The sequence below is a fragment of the Tursiops truncatus genome, chromosome 14 (genome assembly GCF_011762595.2).
Source record: "Tursiops truncatus isolate mTurTru1 chromosome 14, mTurTru1.mat.Y, whole genome shotgun sequence".
Taxonomy (NCBI): domain Eukaryota; kingdom Metazoa; phylum Chordata; class Mammalia; order Artiodactyla; family Delphinidae; genus Tursiops; species Tursiops truncatus.
The window spans coordinates 30,996,077-31,011,255 of NC_047047.1; the positions used below are offsets into that span (position 1 = coordinate 30,996,077).

General features: G+C 39.2%; 1 protein-coding gene across 7 annotated transcripts in view; it reads right to left on the minus strand.

The window, feature by feature from the left end:
• Positions 1 to 15,179, minus strand: part of ANTXR1 (ANTXR cell adhesion molecule 1) — a 266,303-nt gene that overhangs the window by 169,633 nt on the left and 81,491 nt on the right. For all 7 annotated transcript variants that reach the window (XM_073791293.1, XM_033838374.2, XM_073791292.1 and 4 more), the window contains exon 10: positions 5,510 to 5,608. In XM_073791293.1, coding sequence (XP_073647394.1) covers positions 5,510 to 5,608 — 99 coding nt within the window. The remainder of the gene's footprint in view (positions 1 to 5,509; positions 5,609 to 15,179) is intronic.

The window sequence follows — 15,179 nt, forward strand, 5'->3', positions numbered from 1 at the left end:
TTTTGTCAAAAGCTTTTTCTGAATCTATTGAAATTATCATATGGTTTTTATTCTTCAGTTTGTTAATGTGGTGTATTATGTTGATTGATTTGTGGATACAGAACCATCCTTGTGTTCCTGGGATAAATCGTACTTGATCATGGTGTAGGATCCTTTTAACGTATTGTTCAATTCAGTTTGCTAATATTTTGTTGAGGATTTTTGCATTTATGTTCATCAGTGATATTGACCTGTAATTATTTTTTGTGGTATCTTTGTCTGGTTTTGTTATTAGAGTGATGTTGGCTTTGTAGAATGAGTTCAGGAGAATTCCTCTTCATTTTTTTTTTTTTTTTGGAACAGTTTGAGAAGGATAGATGTTAACTCTTCTTTGAAGTTTGGTAGAATTTCCCTGTGAAATTGTCTGGTCCTAGACTTTCATTTGTTGAAAGTTTTTTAAAGTAACGATTGAATTTCATTACTGGTCATTATTAGCCTGTTCATATTTTCTATTTCTTCCTGATTCAGTCTTGGGAGATTGCACATTTCTAGGAATTTATCCATTTCTTCTAGGTTGTCCATTTTATTGTCATATAATTGTTTGTATTGGGTGGGCCAAAAGGTTTGTTTGATTATTTCCGCAAGATGTCTCTAGTAGCACTTAGTTGTCTTTAACTTCATTCAAAACAGTTTTGTTAGATCGTATGTGACGGCAGTCATATCAGCGTGCATTTAAAAAAAGACTATCAAAATTGGTGAATTTTTGTGTAGCCATTTGAATATTGAAGATGGAAGAAAAAAAGCAACATTTTGGGCATATTATGCTTTATTATTTCAAGAAAGGTAAAAACGCAACTGAAACACAAAAAAAGATTTGTGCAGCATATGGAGAAGGTGCTGTGACTGATCGAACATATCAAAAGTGGTTTGCGAAGTCTCATGCTGGGGATTTCTCACTGGACGATGCTCCACAGTCAGGTAGACCAGTTGAAGTTGATAGTGATCAAATTGAAACAATAATTGAGAACAATCAATGTTATATTACGTGGGAGATAGCCGACATACTCAAAATACCCAGATCAAGTGTTGAAAATCATTTCCATCAGCTTGGTTATTTATGTTAATCACTTTGGTGTTTTTGTCCCACATAAGTTAAGTGGAGAAAAACCTTCTTGACCATATTTCCACATGCGATTCTCTATTGAAACGTAATTAAAACATTCCATTTTAAAAACAAATTGTGATGGGTGTTGAAAAGTGGATACTGTACAACAATGTGGAATGGAAGAGATCGTGGGGCAAGTGAAATAAACCACCACCAACCACACCAAAGGCTGGTCTTCATCCAAAAAAGGTGATGTTGTGTATATGGTGGCATTGAAAAGGAGTCCTCTATTATGAGCTCCTTCCAGAAAACCAAATGATTAATTCCAACAAGTACTGCTCTCAATTAGACCAACTGAAAGTGGCACTCGACGAAAAGTGTCCAGAATTAGTCAAAAGAAAACGCACAATCTTCCATCAGGATAACACAGGACCGCATGTTTCTTTGATGACCAGACAAAAACCGTTACAGGTTGGCTGGGAAGTTCTGATTCATCTGTCTTATTCACCAGACATTGCACCTTCAGATTTCCATTTATTTCAGTCTTTAAAAAATTCTCTTAATAGAAAAAATTTCAATTCCCTGGAAGACTGTAAAAGGCAACGGGACCAGTTCTTTGCTTAAAAAGATAAAAAGTTTTGGGAAGATGGAATTATGAAGTTGCCTGAAAAATGGCAGAAGGTAGTGGAACAAAATGGTGAATAAAGTTGTTCAATAAAATTCTTGGTGAAAATGAAAAATGTGTCTTCTTTTTTTTTCTTAGAAAAACCGAAGACACTTTTTGGCCAACCCAGTGGTAATCTCTTATGATCCTTTGTATTTCTCTGGTGTCGGTTGTAACTTCTCTTTCATTTCTGATTTTATTTATTTGGATCCTCTCTCTTTTTTTCTTGATGAGTTTGGCTAAAGGTCTATCAATTTTGTCAATCTTCTCAAAGAAACAGCTCTTAGTTTCATTGATCTTTTCTACTGTTTTTTAATTCTCTGTTTTATTTACACTCTGATCTTTATTTATTTTTCCTTCTAGTAACTTTGGGTTTTGTTTGTTCTTATTTTTCTAGTCCCTTTAGGTGTAAGGTGTTGACTGTTTATTTGACTTGTTTTCTTGTTTTTAGACACTTTAAATGTGTTTATTTTACATCCTCTTTCAACTTGCTCTTTAGTCTTCTTGCTTGCTCTCCGTTTTCTTTCATCTCTTATCATATGATTTATCATTTGGTGCAGTGAGCCCATCTTCAGAGGGGGTTATGGCTTCAGGAGTGGTGTAGGTTGGACTGGATGTATACTGCCTCTGCCAGGGCCACAGGGAGCTGGATGGCCACGGACATATTTTGGAGTTAGTTTCCTGACTTGGTGCTTCTGTATTATGCGGCTGGTAAAGCATCTTACCTTTATTCCCCTGCCTGCTTCCTTGAATCACTGAGCAGCTTTCCCTGTCCCCATTCAATGTCTAGTACAGCCCTCAGAGCCTGATTTCTACAGGGGGCTCTGCTTTTGCCTGCTTGTCTTGCTGGTGCCCTGTATCTACATCAGTAGCAAGATCACAGCCTGAAGACCCCTCAGGCTCAGAGCGCCCAGACCTTTGCTTCCTGCTTAGATTTTGTATTCCCTTTTTGTCTCCTGTGCCTGGGGGTTTCCTCCTCATTCCCTTGAGCAAGGCCACATGTCACAACTTTTAAAATCATATTTTATGCAGAATTTTGGATCTATTATATTGACCAGAAACAAGTCCAGAAATTGTTTTAGATTCCTAAGTGGTTGATTTGTTTACTTTCTTTTTAAGCAAAGGCAAGGAAAGCAGGAGAGACATAGGTATTAACCTATGCTTTTAATTTTCTGGTTATATTTATCATCTAAGAATATATTTAAACAACTTTAACATTTTAGTATTAATATGTTGGTGTTTTATTTGTGTCTTAGTGCAATAATGTTAAAGGGTGTTCACAGTTTTTTCAATTTGTTATTTATTTATTTTTTGTGGTACGCAGGCCTCTCACTGTTGTGGCCTCTCCCGTTGCAGAGCACAGGCTCTGGACGCGCAGGCTCAGCGGCCATGGCTCACGGGCCCAGCCGCTCCGCAGCATGTGGGATCTTCCCAGACTGGGGCACAAACCTGCATCCCCTGCATCGGCAGGCAGACTCTCAACAACTGCGCCACCAGGGAAGACCTCAATTTGTTATTTTTTATTTAACTGTTTTTCTTTATATAATCTGCTACAAATAATATTTTATTTGTTGAAGACTCCAAGGCTTATATCATAACAGCCATAGCTTCATTTTCCGGCCTTCAATTAGTCTTATTATGGTTGATAAGGGCACTTCTATTCTCTTTTTTTGTTATAAAATGTAATGCAGTATTTAGGAAAAAATCTTGAAAGAGGAAATATATACTATAAAAATTAAAACAGATAATTTAAAACTTGGAAGTAGAAGTGGGAAAGGAGAATGGGAAAAGTAAAAGAATCTAAATTTATTTTATTTTATGGGGACAACTCAATGAGATACTTACATTCATAAGGTTGGTAGAAAAATGTAGAATTGAATATGTTGCATTTAAAAATTTATTTATCTTTTCTGTCCTCCACAGTTTCTTGTTCATATTATTTACTGAATGTAAAAGAACAGATGAATTAATAAATGAATGACAATTTTTTTTCAAATTCCAATATTTTCCCCTTAGCTAGAATATTTTTAATAACTATTTGTTTGAGTTCAGGAGTGTTACTTGCAGCATATAATGTGGTTGAGTCACTGCCTTTCTTTTCTCCAAACTGTCAGCTGGAGGCACAATTAGGTTTGTGGTTTAAGCTAAATCCCTACCCCAAAGGCCTTTATTCCTTTTCGATTATGAATCAGGTGGAGAGCCCGTGCGGGTGTTTGCAAGTTTGTATTAGGAAAGGAAGAGAAGCTAGTTTCCCAAGAAATAAAATTGCATGGAGAAGCTGGAAAATATGCATTCAATATGTCACTCTACGAATCCACAGTAAATTTGCATTTTTTTGTTATCTTCATATAGCATCTCTGCGTAACCTTTCAAGGAATGGCAACGCTACACCCCATGTCCATTCATGTTCAGAGAGGGGTTGGGTCCAAAGGCTTGCTTGTCTGGGAAGCCTTCTTTGGAAGGTGTTGGCGTCTTTTGAGTTTAACCCTCAGGAGTTTCTGATCTTAGATTTAAGATTCTGGTTAAGGAGAGAGGGAAGGCGGACTTGGATGACATCACAAATTAAAGGGGAAAAAAAGGAAGGACTCTAGAGGGTGCACGTCCAACTTTCACACTGTGACTTCTTGGGGATACTTCAAGATGTTTTCAAATAGCGTGGACTTTTTGGATACGTGACGGCATTTCCAAGTATCAAGAAAAAATAACTGTTTCAAATCTTTGGAATTATTCCAAATTCAGGAATTCCAGATGTTTGTAAAGATGCCATTGCATACCTCTGTTTAAATATTGAAGTGGGTTTCAAGATGCTATAGAGGGGAAAAGGCATACCCTTCAATTCTTCCGTTTTAAAAACAGTATAGTACCTACTCCGTAACGCTATCAGGAGGACCAAACTAGCGTGAATGGTTAGTCAATAAGCTTGAGTATCCTTTCCTTCCTCTTTGCTCTTTCTACCTCCCAGGGCAGTTGTGGCAAAAAGATGTGTGGTATTTAAAATGTCATAGCACTACAGAAAATACAGTATGTTATTACTGTTTATCGCTGCAGATACTGAACCAATAATTATCTGTGTGATGAATGCCAGATGTAAATAATAACCAGGGCTCCTGGCATTTGTCTTTCCATCATCTGTCTCCCCATCTTTCCTGGACAGCAATCTGAATCACACACGTCTTTAAATTAAGAACTTGCCTGCTACAAATGTCTTGCGAAAGTGCCAATGTTATGACAAGTCATTTTTTTCCCATGAAATGCACTTAGTTTTACTTCCATATGCCTGTATTTCAGGTCAGGTATTCACCCTGATGAGAACTTTTTGGCGACTCCAAAGCAAGAATCATCCAGATTGAACAAACTTCCAGAATCTACACATGCAAGTCGCACAGTTTGGCTTTTAGTTTACTCAGAATTAATACATTCAGACCATTTATTTTTCCCTCTTGTGCTTGAGAGTCCCGAATACCTTGTTAAGGAACATCAAGCTTCGTAAGCCCTAAGCAGCCAGGGGCTGCACTGACGGCTGAGAGTTTTGAACTTGGTACAAATGCTGGTGGACTGGAAAACAAGTGCCTGCCGCCTCTCCTGATGGGAGCAAGGGAGCCGCAGTGGCTAGCTATGCCCTTGCTGGTGGCCTTTCTAGCAGGGAAGACCCTTCTCTGTAGTTTCCTGTGTGTGGCCTCACTAGAAGATGGAGCTGGGGAGCCCTTCCCCGAAGCAGGCGAAGCAGGTGGTAGAAACCCCCAAACCCCACGAGAACTTACTGAGCGTCACTGACTCGTTGATCTTGAAGCTGCAGAGGACCCTGTCCACGTTGCGGGCGTGTCGGAAGCCGTTACCTCTGACAACTACTTGAAATGATTCTGAAACAAAGAATAATGACACGACACCTTCATGGACTGCACGCCGTTAACCTTAAGTTTCCCATCTGCCCTGGTTTAGGGAGTCTGTTAACTATTTCACCAGGCTTAAAATATTAAAAAAATCAGTTCAGGCTGGGAAACAGAAGCATACGTGTGGGAGCCTTTTGCCACCTATTCGCTACCTTCTCGCTAGTTGTTCACCAGGATGGCACAGAACTTCTTACTTTGAATTTCCACCTTGCCTTTGCCTTTACTCTTCCTCCTAGCTGGAACGCCTCCCCCACCCCCCACCTGTGTCCTGCAACCCTTACCCATCTCTCAAGTCCTGGCAGTTTTAAAACCTGTGATCTCTGCCACCAGAAGGCCACGGGGGAGGGACTCTCCACTTCGTCAATCCTCTTGTGTCTCTTTTACATATTGGATGCCGAGGAAAGGATTTATTTAGGACTACAGGTGCCTAGCGTTTTTGAAAACCACTACCTGTGGGCATTCACAGTCTGTCCCGAATAGTGTAGCATGTGATTATGTACTGTCTGGTGTTGTTCTTTTGTCTTTTCTTCCACAACTAGAAAACCTTCCTTTACGTTTAGAGATTGTTTGATGAAGCTTCAGCTCTCCTGTCTCTGCAGGGCACACAGTAGGAGCACCTAGTGTTACGCAGGAATAATTGTACTCAGCAGGGGATCGAAATCTTGCTTAGGGGTCAGCAAGCATTGCCCGTTTGAACCGACATTGGCCCTTAGTGCACTTAGAACTCTCTTCTCTCAAAGTAGAGGAGATAATATCTCTCTGCGGGTCTCTAGCCCTGCATGTGAATTTCATGTTGGCATAATTCATGTTGAGTTAACACGTTAATAAAATATTGATAAAGCAAAAATAATGATCCTCTATACTAGTCTTACTAAGAGAAAAAAACCAGCTAATTAATCCATTAAATGTTTAGGAATATTTGCTTAAGTTTGATGGTAACTAATAGCCAATACTCCATTTTCTTTGATTTTTGTCATCTTTTTGTGTGTAAAAATTGGGGCTTGGGGTAATGCTGTGTGGCATATAAAAAAGAAAAAGACTAAAAGTTAGAGGTTAAAACGCAGTATTGGTGAAAGTGGATCTGGAAGTGTAAATTGCTATCCAGATGGAGATTTTCACTGGAGGATGAATGGAATTAAAAGACCAGCATATGGGACTCTTCCAAACTTTAATAAACGTCATGAATCTACATCACCTTCATTCTGGGGAAACTAATTTAGACATCATGTTTGCCAAGAGAATAATAACTGATATCAATTGCTCCCTCTTCGTGTGCCAGGCCCTGTGAGAAGCGTTGTATATGTCTGATGTCACTTAAACCTCACCACAGGGAGGTACAAATGAGAAAACCAAGCGTAGTGAGGTTAAGTAACTTGTCCAAGATCACATGGCTGGTAGCTGTCAGAATCAGAACCGGAATCCAGGTCTGGCGAGTATCAAATGCCTTAGGACTCAGTCATCATGTTCTTTACTGTTATGCTAAAATGTCTTGTGACATATGACTCATTTAGAGATTGACATTGTGATCTTTTAAAAAGCTTATTTTATTTTTACTTTAGACAGGCTTGTCCATTTTGCAGAAAAATGGAGCTGGCCCAGCTGGGAAGCAGGAAACCAAAACCGAAGTAAAAGAAGCCGGAGGCACTAAGTGTGCCACAAGGAGAAACAAGTTAGAACAGAATGCGGTTTAGAGGTATCAACGACCTTCCCTGTAAGGAAATGGAGATTTTTGACGTTGCAAATGACTTGCCCAAGATCATGCAATCTGTAACTGGTAAGCAGCAAAACTGGGACTTGTACCCACCAGCATTCACTGCCATAGTTTTGAACTATATTAAGGTTCAGAACTTAACGATGGTTTTTCAGGACCATAGTCCTATGAGTATTAAGGATTTAGATATGCATGTCGATGCATATATACGGTTGCTAAGTTTAGAAGGATGGACTAGATGGTTTTCTTTAGATGTCTGCCTGGCATGTGACTGATGACACAATTGGTTCAACAAGCATTCTATTAGGTGTCAAGCATTGTGGAAGAATCTTATCGCATCTTGTTTACTCAATTTAGCCTATAGATACCCATTTCTGGTTTTAGTCTGAACGCCAGACATCCAGAAGTCTGCCATTGGATGCTTTTGCTGCTTGCAAATGTTCTCTGCCTCGCTGCTCTGCCTACTTCTCTTGTCTCCTCAAAGATCAGTGGAAGGAGAGAAGATTCTGGAAACGCAGGCCATGTGCCAGCTCTCTTCTCTAACACCGCGTCCTAGCATAACCTGTTCTGCTGCTGAGTCCTCAGTGAGAGAGGATGCCGGCATGGCTGCTTGGCCAGCCCTCAGGGTGTTAGGGAGGAAGACAGCAGAAACCCAGGGACAGCCATGGTGGAGACGGAGCAATCTAACCCCCGAGGCGCGGGGAGCAGATGAAGGAAAGGATGCCCTGGGAGGCACACCAGAGCAGAGGCGAGCTCCCACCAGTTTCTACGTGAGGATGCACATTCGGCCTCCAGAAGCACCTGAGTATCTGCCCCGGCAGCCCGACTGGAATGTCAGCCCTTCACACGTAGAAGGTATGTAACAAAACCCTGTCAAGTGAATCTGTCAGCAAGAGAGAGCCGGGACACACCAGAACCAGGACATACTGATTTGATTCAGTTTGTCCACAAAGCCCTGAACCTGTCTCTCACCATACGTACATCTAAGTGTTTTTAGGCAGCGTGCACGTTGGTTTACGGCTCCTACAAGGAGTGCCTAGGGACTGGAGGGCATTAGGGAGGAATTTCTACTTGGAAATGATCTTTTACCTAATCTTTTAAGATACATATTCTTTAAGTTATCTTTAAGGTATATGTTTATTATGATTCTTTTGTCACTTTACTCTCAATTATAATTTAAGCTTCCTGATGGGAGAGGCCATCATATCTATTTCTTTAGAATCTTTGGCCGTGCCTCACCCAGGGCTGAGTCAGTCTCAGTGTTAGCTCGTTTAACGAACAAATAAATGACATCTTGGTATAGAAAGGGAGAAAGGGGAGGAGAAGGTGGTCATTTATTCAGGTACCAGTCAGATCTAATCCTGTTTGTTTTCTGAGGCTTAATCAGGTCATTGAATGAAAAGATGCTCAGCGTCATTGGTTATTAGGAAAATGCAAATCAAAACCACTCCACACTCACTAGAATGACTATAATAAAATAAGTGGACAATAATAAGTGTTGGTGAAGAAATGAGAAGCCTCATACATTGCTGGTGGGAATGTAAATTGGTACAGCTGTTTTGTAAAATAGTTGGCAGTTCCTCAGAAAGTTAAACATAGAATTACCATATGACCCAGAAATCTCATCCTATACTCAAGAGAATTGAAAACATATGTCTACACAAAAACTTGTACATATATTACACAATAGCATCATTCACAATAGCCAAAAAAGTGGAAACAACCAAAGTATCCACCAAATGATGAATATGGTATTCACACAATGGTATATTATTTACCCATAAAAAGTAACAAGTTCTGACACGTGCTCTGACATGGATGAATCTTGAAAACATTATGCCAAATGAAAGAAACCAGACATGAAAGTCCATCTATTGTATGATTTTATTCCATTTCATTTCCATGTGAATAGTGCAGATTAGCAAATCCAGAGAGACAGAAAATTGACTGGCCAGGGCTGGGGAGAGGAAGGAATGGGGAGTGACTGCTTAATGGGTACGGGGTTTCTTTTCAGGATAATGAACATATTCTGGAATTACACAGTGGCTATGGTTGTACAACTGTGAGTATATTAGACATTACTGAATTGTACTATTTGAAAGGGTGAATTTTAGGATATGTGAATTATAGCTCAATTTTAGAAAAGAAAAAACTTAAGGTCAATGAATAGTTTGATAAACTTATTCTGTTCCCTTTCTTTGCTTTTTTTTTGGAAATGTGAACACATAGTTTTGCGATGACCTCAATAAAGATCACCTATCAACCACTGTATCTGAAAATGAGACATCTGTATATTCACCATGTGCTCTGGTCACCTAAGACTTTTGTGTAAAATTAGTGGTATTTCCATCTTGAGAGTTAGCTTCAGTTTGCTCTCCTATTAAATGCTACTGTAACATGTAACATCTAAAATATAATATAGAGCTGGATGTGTATTAAGTGCTTTCTGATGCCTAAATTACTCTAAGCTTTTTATTTTATAGCTATTTACTTATAAGAATTTTAGTGAGGTATAACTGACATACAGTAAGTTGTATGTAAAGTGTATAATTCGATAAGTTTTGACATAGGTATACAATCATGGGGTGATACCACAATAAAGATGGTGAACACACCCACCACCCTCAGAAGTTTCCACGTGCCCCTTCGTAATCTCTTCCTCCTGCCCTGCCCCACACCATGCGACCACTGATCTGCTCTCTGTTGCTGTAGATTAGTTTGCACTCTCTAGAATTTTATGCAAATGGAATCATATAGTAAGTATTTTTTTTTTTGGTCTGGCTTTTTTTTACTGAGCATAATTATTTTAAGATTCATCCATAATTATTTTGAGGTTTATACATAGTCTATTTCTTTTTATTGCTGACTATTATTCATTGCATGAAAACCACAGTTTTATCCATTCATGTGTTGATGAACACTGGAGTTGTTCACAGTCTCTGGCTCTTAAAAATAGAGCAGTTATAAACATTTATGTACAAGTCTGTGCCAGGACATAGATTTTATTTTTTTCCCCTTGGGTAAGCACCTAGGAGTAGAACAGCTAGGTCATGTGGTTAGTGTATAATGTTTTGAGAGACTGTCAGAACTGTTTTCCAAAGTGATTGTACCATTTTACATTTCCACCAACAATGTATGAGAGCCCCTCCTTCAAATAGAAATATCTTTTAATGAAAACGAAGACCAAGGAGAGGATTAAACAATTGATTCAGAAGAGGTGCCTATGGGCCAACATGAGCTCTTTGAAAAACAGTGAAAAGTGAAAGAAATGAAACCACTTTTTGATGTTGCTTAAATGTGTCTGGTTTAAGCATCTAATTTCCAAATGGTAAACATGCCACCTACAAGTACCTTCCTTTGTGCTCACTTACCCAATTTTAGTACGAACAATGGGAAACAACAGAGTAGGAATAATACAATTGCTTCTGAAATGACAATGTAAGGCGCTAATGATAATCTCCTTCCATTTCTGGAGGAAAAGAACTTTAAATGTAGAGCAGTTGGCAGGTTGCACACTTAATTCCAATTAGTTCCTTCCTGGAGTATTTGCTTACATAAAACACTGTGAGCTATTCACGTCTGAGGCCAACATTGTGGGACCAGAGGAAAATTGTGCTTAGACAAGACGATGCATTTCCTAAAGAGGCGCTGAACTAGGCAGGGCCAATCTAACAATGGATCAATTTTCCTAATTACACAGAGGCTAATCTGCAAAAACATTTAATTAGGAACTTTAAAAAAGAGTCTGTATTAGAAGGGAAGCAGAATTATTTAAATGCAGGTAATGTCAAAGGTGCTATAAAGTCTCTCCACAGAGCAGGTGACCTCCTACATGTTTTAGAACAGGAACTGGAAATACAGTGGCATAAGCACCATTGTAAACGGCAACCATATGCTTGACCTGGGTATTGGGATAATGGGGAGTGGTGGAGAGTATGGTGAACTGGAAAGAGTACACGCTTCTTTTAAAGGGAAGTTATTCAGTCTCTAATAATCGTTATCTGGCAATAAGTACAGGCCCAATGTTACTAGATCTGATTTTTCAATACAAGACAAAAATCTGAATTTTTAGGTGCAATCAGACTTTTAAATGTTAGCAATAATTTTTTTTTTTAATTGCAGTGTGAGTCAAAAAGAACATATGTGCAGACCAGACAGGGCTTGTTGGCTGCCAGCTTATAACCTCTGGCAGTGGAGGAGTTTTGGGATGGCTCTCTCTCCAAATAGTTTCACTCATGACATTGATTGAAATTCTTTCTGATAGGGCAGAGGCTTACCTCCTCTTCGCATTAAGATTTCCTGTTAAAATGCAAAATAGTTCCAAGTATACTTTTTTCTTTAGCCATTAAACAAATAATCAGCCATTAATATCTTAGCTGAATTTGAATTAAGTCTTTAGAAACTTAAAGTTATAAAGGAGACCCAAAAAGGGTTTCTCTGTATAGCACGTGGTTACAGATGGCCATTCTGCTGTTGCTCACGTAATTCTGGGGGTGGAAAGTTGAGAGCATCTACTCCATTGTTGGAAAGCTTCAGTTGTAAAAGTTGCGTGTGTTAAGCTAAAACCCGCCTCCTTGAATTCCTCCCCAATCTCTCCATGGTGGTCTCCTGAAGCTATTTGTAGTAAGCCTAATTATTCCTTTCTGCATGGGAATTCTCCAAATATCCTTGTGAGTGTCTCAATTCTTTGTCTAAATCTCTGTGGTCACTCTGGTCCTTCCTCATCCCACAAGCATCTCATTAGCACCTCTTTGAGCAGATCTCTGCTATAGTGCTTCACGCGTGGTTTCGTAATTTGTGCGAACACATGACTATCTCCTAGAGCAGACTGTGAGTTTCATGGGGGGTTGGGACCAAGCACGCATGTTGGTACTCAAATCTTTTCATATTGCTTGGTACATAGTAGACATTAAGAAGTGATGGAAAGAAAGAAGGAAGGGAGGGAAGAAGGAAGGAAGGAAGGAAGGGAGGGAGGAAGGAAGGAAGGGAGGAAGGAAGGAAGCAAGGGAGGAAAGAATCAGTGACTGGAATCTTGGAAGCTTGACTATCCTGTGTTCTCCTGTAAATGGACCTTGAGAGCTTGTTCGGAGGTTGTAGCAGGGGAGCACAGCTACTTGTACATCCTTGACTGAAGAATGGACCCTACTGAGGAAGGTCATCCTCTTCCACTGAGCATGCAGCTTCAGGAGGGATACACATGGGAGGGAGGAAGGGGACACCTGCCTAGCCAGCCAGATCAGCTGAGTCAACCCTGGCTCTCAATGGGGTGACAGATGTTGCAGCTGGGCTGCCCTCACATCCTGAATGAATTATTAATATGGTTTCCAGTTCCATCACTACTACTACTAGGAACATGCCTTTGTCAATGCCATTTTTAAAATATGGGACTTGGAACCATGGTCTGAACTTGGAATAGTGGAGCATGGTATTAGCTCTCTTGCCCTGGACACTGGATGGCTATTGATGCGCTCTAAGATTGCATCAGCCTTTTTTTTGTCAGAGGCATTCTTGTTGGCTCTCAAGATATCTATGCTTCTCCTCGCTTTTTCTTTTTCTTTGCAGGAACTGTTACTAAGTCAGGTTTCTCTAAACCTGCTTGTACGTGAAACTGACGATTGGCAAGTTCAGCATCTTATATTTGTCCCATTAAATTTCACCCTATTATTTGCAGCCCAACACAGAAAGATCTGTGTTGGATCTCAGTTTTACTGTCCACCCAGTGCATTATCTCACTGCCTGTCTCAGAGCTCTGTTTGCTGTCAGAACCATGGCTGTTGCTGAGTTGTTGGTGAGAGCCAGCTGAGATCCCTGTCTTGGGAGAATGCAGTCATCAGCATAGCGTGTCTTAAGTGGATAGGCCAGGGTGGGGCTCCACAGCAGGGGCTGCTCTGGGGGCCAGGGAAGGGAAGTAATTCAGAGAGTGAGGGGAGGAAGCAGAGAGGAAAGGTTTTTGATGAAAGCAAGTTCTATCTTCTTCACAGATCTGTCTAGGGCTTAGTCTCAACATTATACTTTACAAATATGAACAGTATTTCCTTGTTCACATTCTCCTCCAGTACGTATTGAGTTAATGAATAATTTTGCAGCTACTCTGAACTCTACCAAGGCTTCCCCAATTTTCTTTCAGTAGAGAAACATACAGGCATGTTTTTCTCATCTAGGTGTGAGATTATCAACATCATGATTCTCATATTGACCTTCAATCCTTATTAAAGTGATACTGATGATAATAATGTCACCTCGCTTTGTTGTAACAGTTTATGCTTTTTAAAGCACTTTCACATAAATCCCTGGCCCTGGCTCCTCGCAGTGGCCTAATGAAAATCACACAGGGGGTATGCTTAGGTCTACTTGACAGGAGTTCACAGCCCTGGACAATGAAATGGCCTCCAATGCTTCATGAAAGCCATGCTTACTCCAGGGAATGATCAGCGACAGACCTTTAAGGGAATCCTTGGAAGAACTTTTGGTGTAAGGATATCTTGTGAAAGTTTTATTTTCTTCTTAGTAAACTTATTCTCTAATCTACATGTTTTAATCCTAATGATTCTAATTCAAGAGAGGTGGGAGCTTGCTTTTTCAAAACCTAGGCTAGGTCCCATCACTGTGTCTTGTCTTAACTTTTTTATAAGAAATAAAGGAAATGGAAGGGATGGATTGGGAGTTTGGGGTTAGCGGATGCAAACTAGTATATGTAGAATGGATATAGAACAAGGTCCTACTGTATAGCACAGGGAACTATATTCAATATTGTGTGATAAACCATAATGGAAAAGAATATAAAAAAGAATGCATATATGTAGTTATAACTGAATCAATTTTCTGTACAGCAGAAATTAACACAACATTGTAAATCAACTACATGTCAATTAGAAAAAAGAAATAAAATAAATAGAATTGGATAGTTTACTCTGATACAGGAAACTACTGTTTGTCCATAAAATATGGGATATTGCACATAAGCCAGAGATTTTAAAAATATTTAAAGAAAGATTCCTTGGATTGGATTTACCAGAGATTTGTCTATTTTATTGGTTCTACCAAAGAAACAGCTCCTGGGATAATTAAGCAGTGGAATTGTTTTAATTTGTTTAAGTTTATTAATGCTTTTAAATATTTTTTCTTATATTTTCCTTAGCTTTAAAAATATCTTTTATTTATTTATTTTTCTTTTCCATTACATAAGAAACATACTGAAAACTATGAATTTGCTAGGATCAGATCTTGTGGACCCTGGTATTTCTGTGCCGTATTCATTACGTTTATATATGTGGTCTTTTTATTGTCTTGAACACCTCAGTGGTAAGTAAAGGAGATTTTGGTTTACTAATCTTTGATTCAAGAATTATTTAAGAAGATACTCAATCCGAGTGATTGAAATTTGGTGGGCTTTGGGGGCCTTGTTCTGTCTTTGGCTATTTCTAATTCTGCTTCATTTAAAATAGTTCAAAGTTCTGATAACTTCTTGAGATTAGGTGAAATCTTATAATTAAGATTAGGTGAAACCCTTATAATTAGTTAATAAGGGTCGAATGAGCAAAAATCGGTACATTGTATGAATCAAGACATTTGGTCAACATTTATTGACCACCTATTAAGTACCATGGACTCTGTTAGGCAATGGGAAGTGGAGAGAAATAAGATTCCTTCTCTGTCCCCAAGAACCCTACAGGAGGGGAACTGATTATGCTAGTGAATTAACAGAAGCTGTATTCATTGTCTTTAGATGTTCTGATTCAGTACAAGGTTGCAAAACATCCAGTAGGATTGCTAAACTGCAAGTCTGGGGTTTTTCTTCATGAATGAGATAACTGCACAATTAAGGAACTC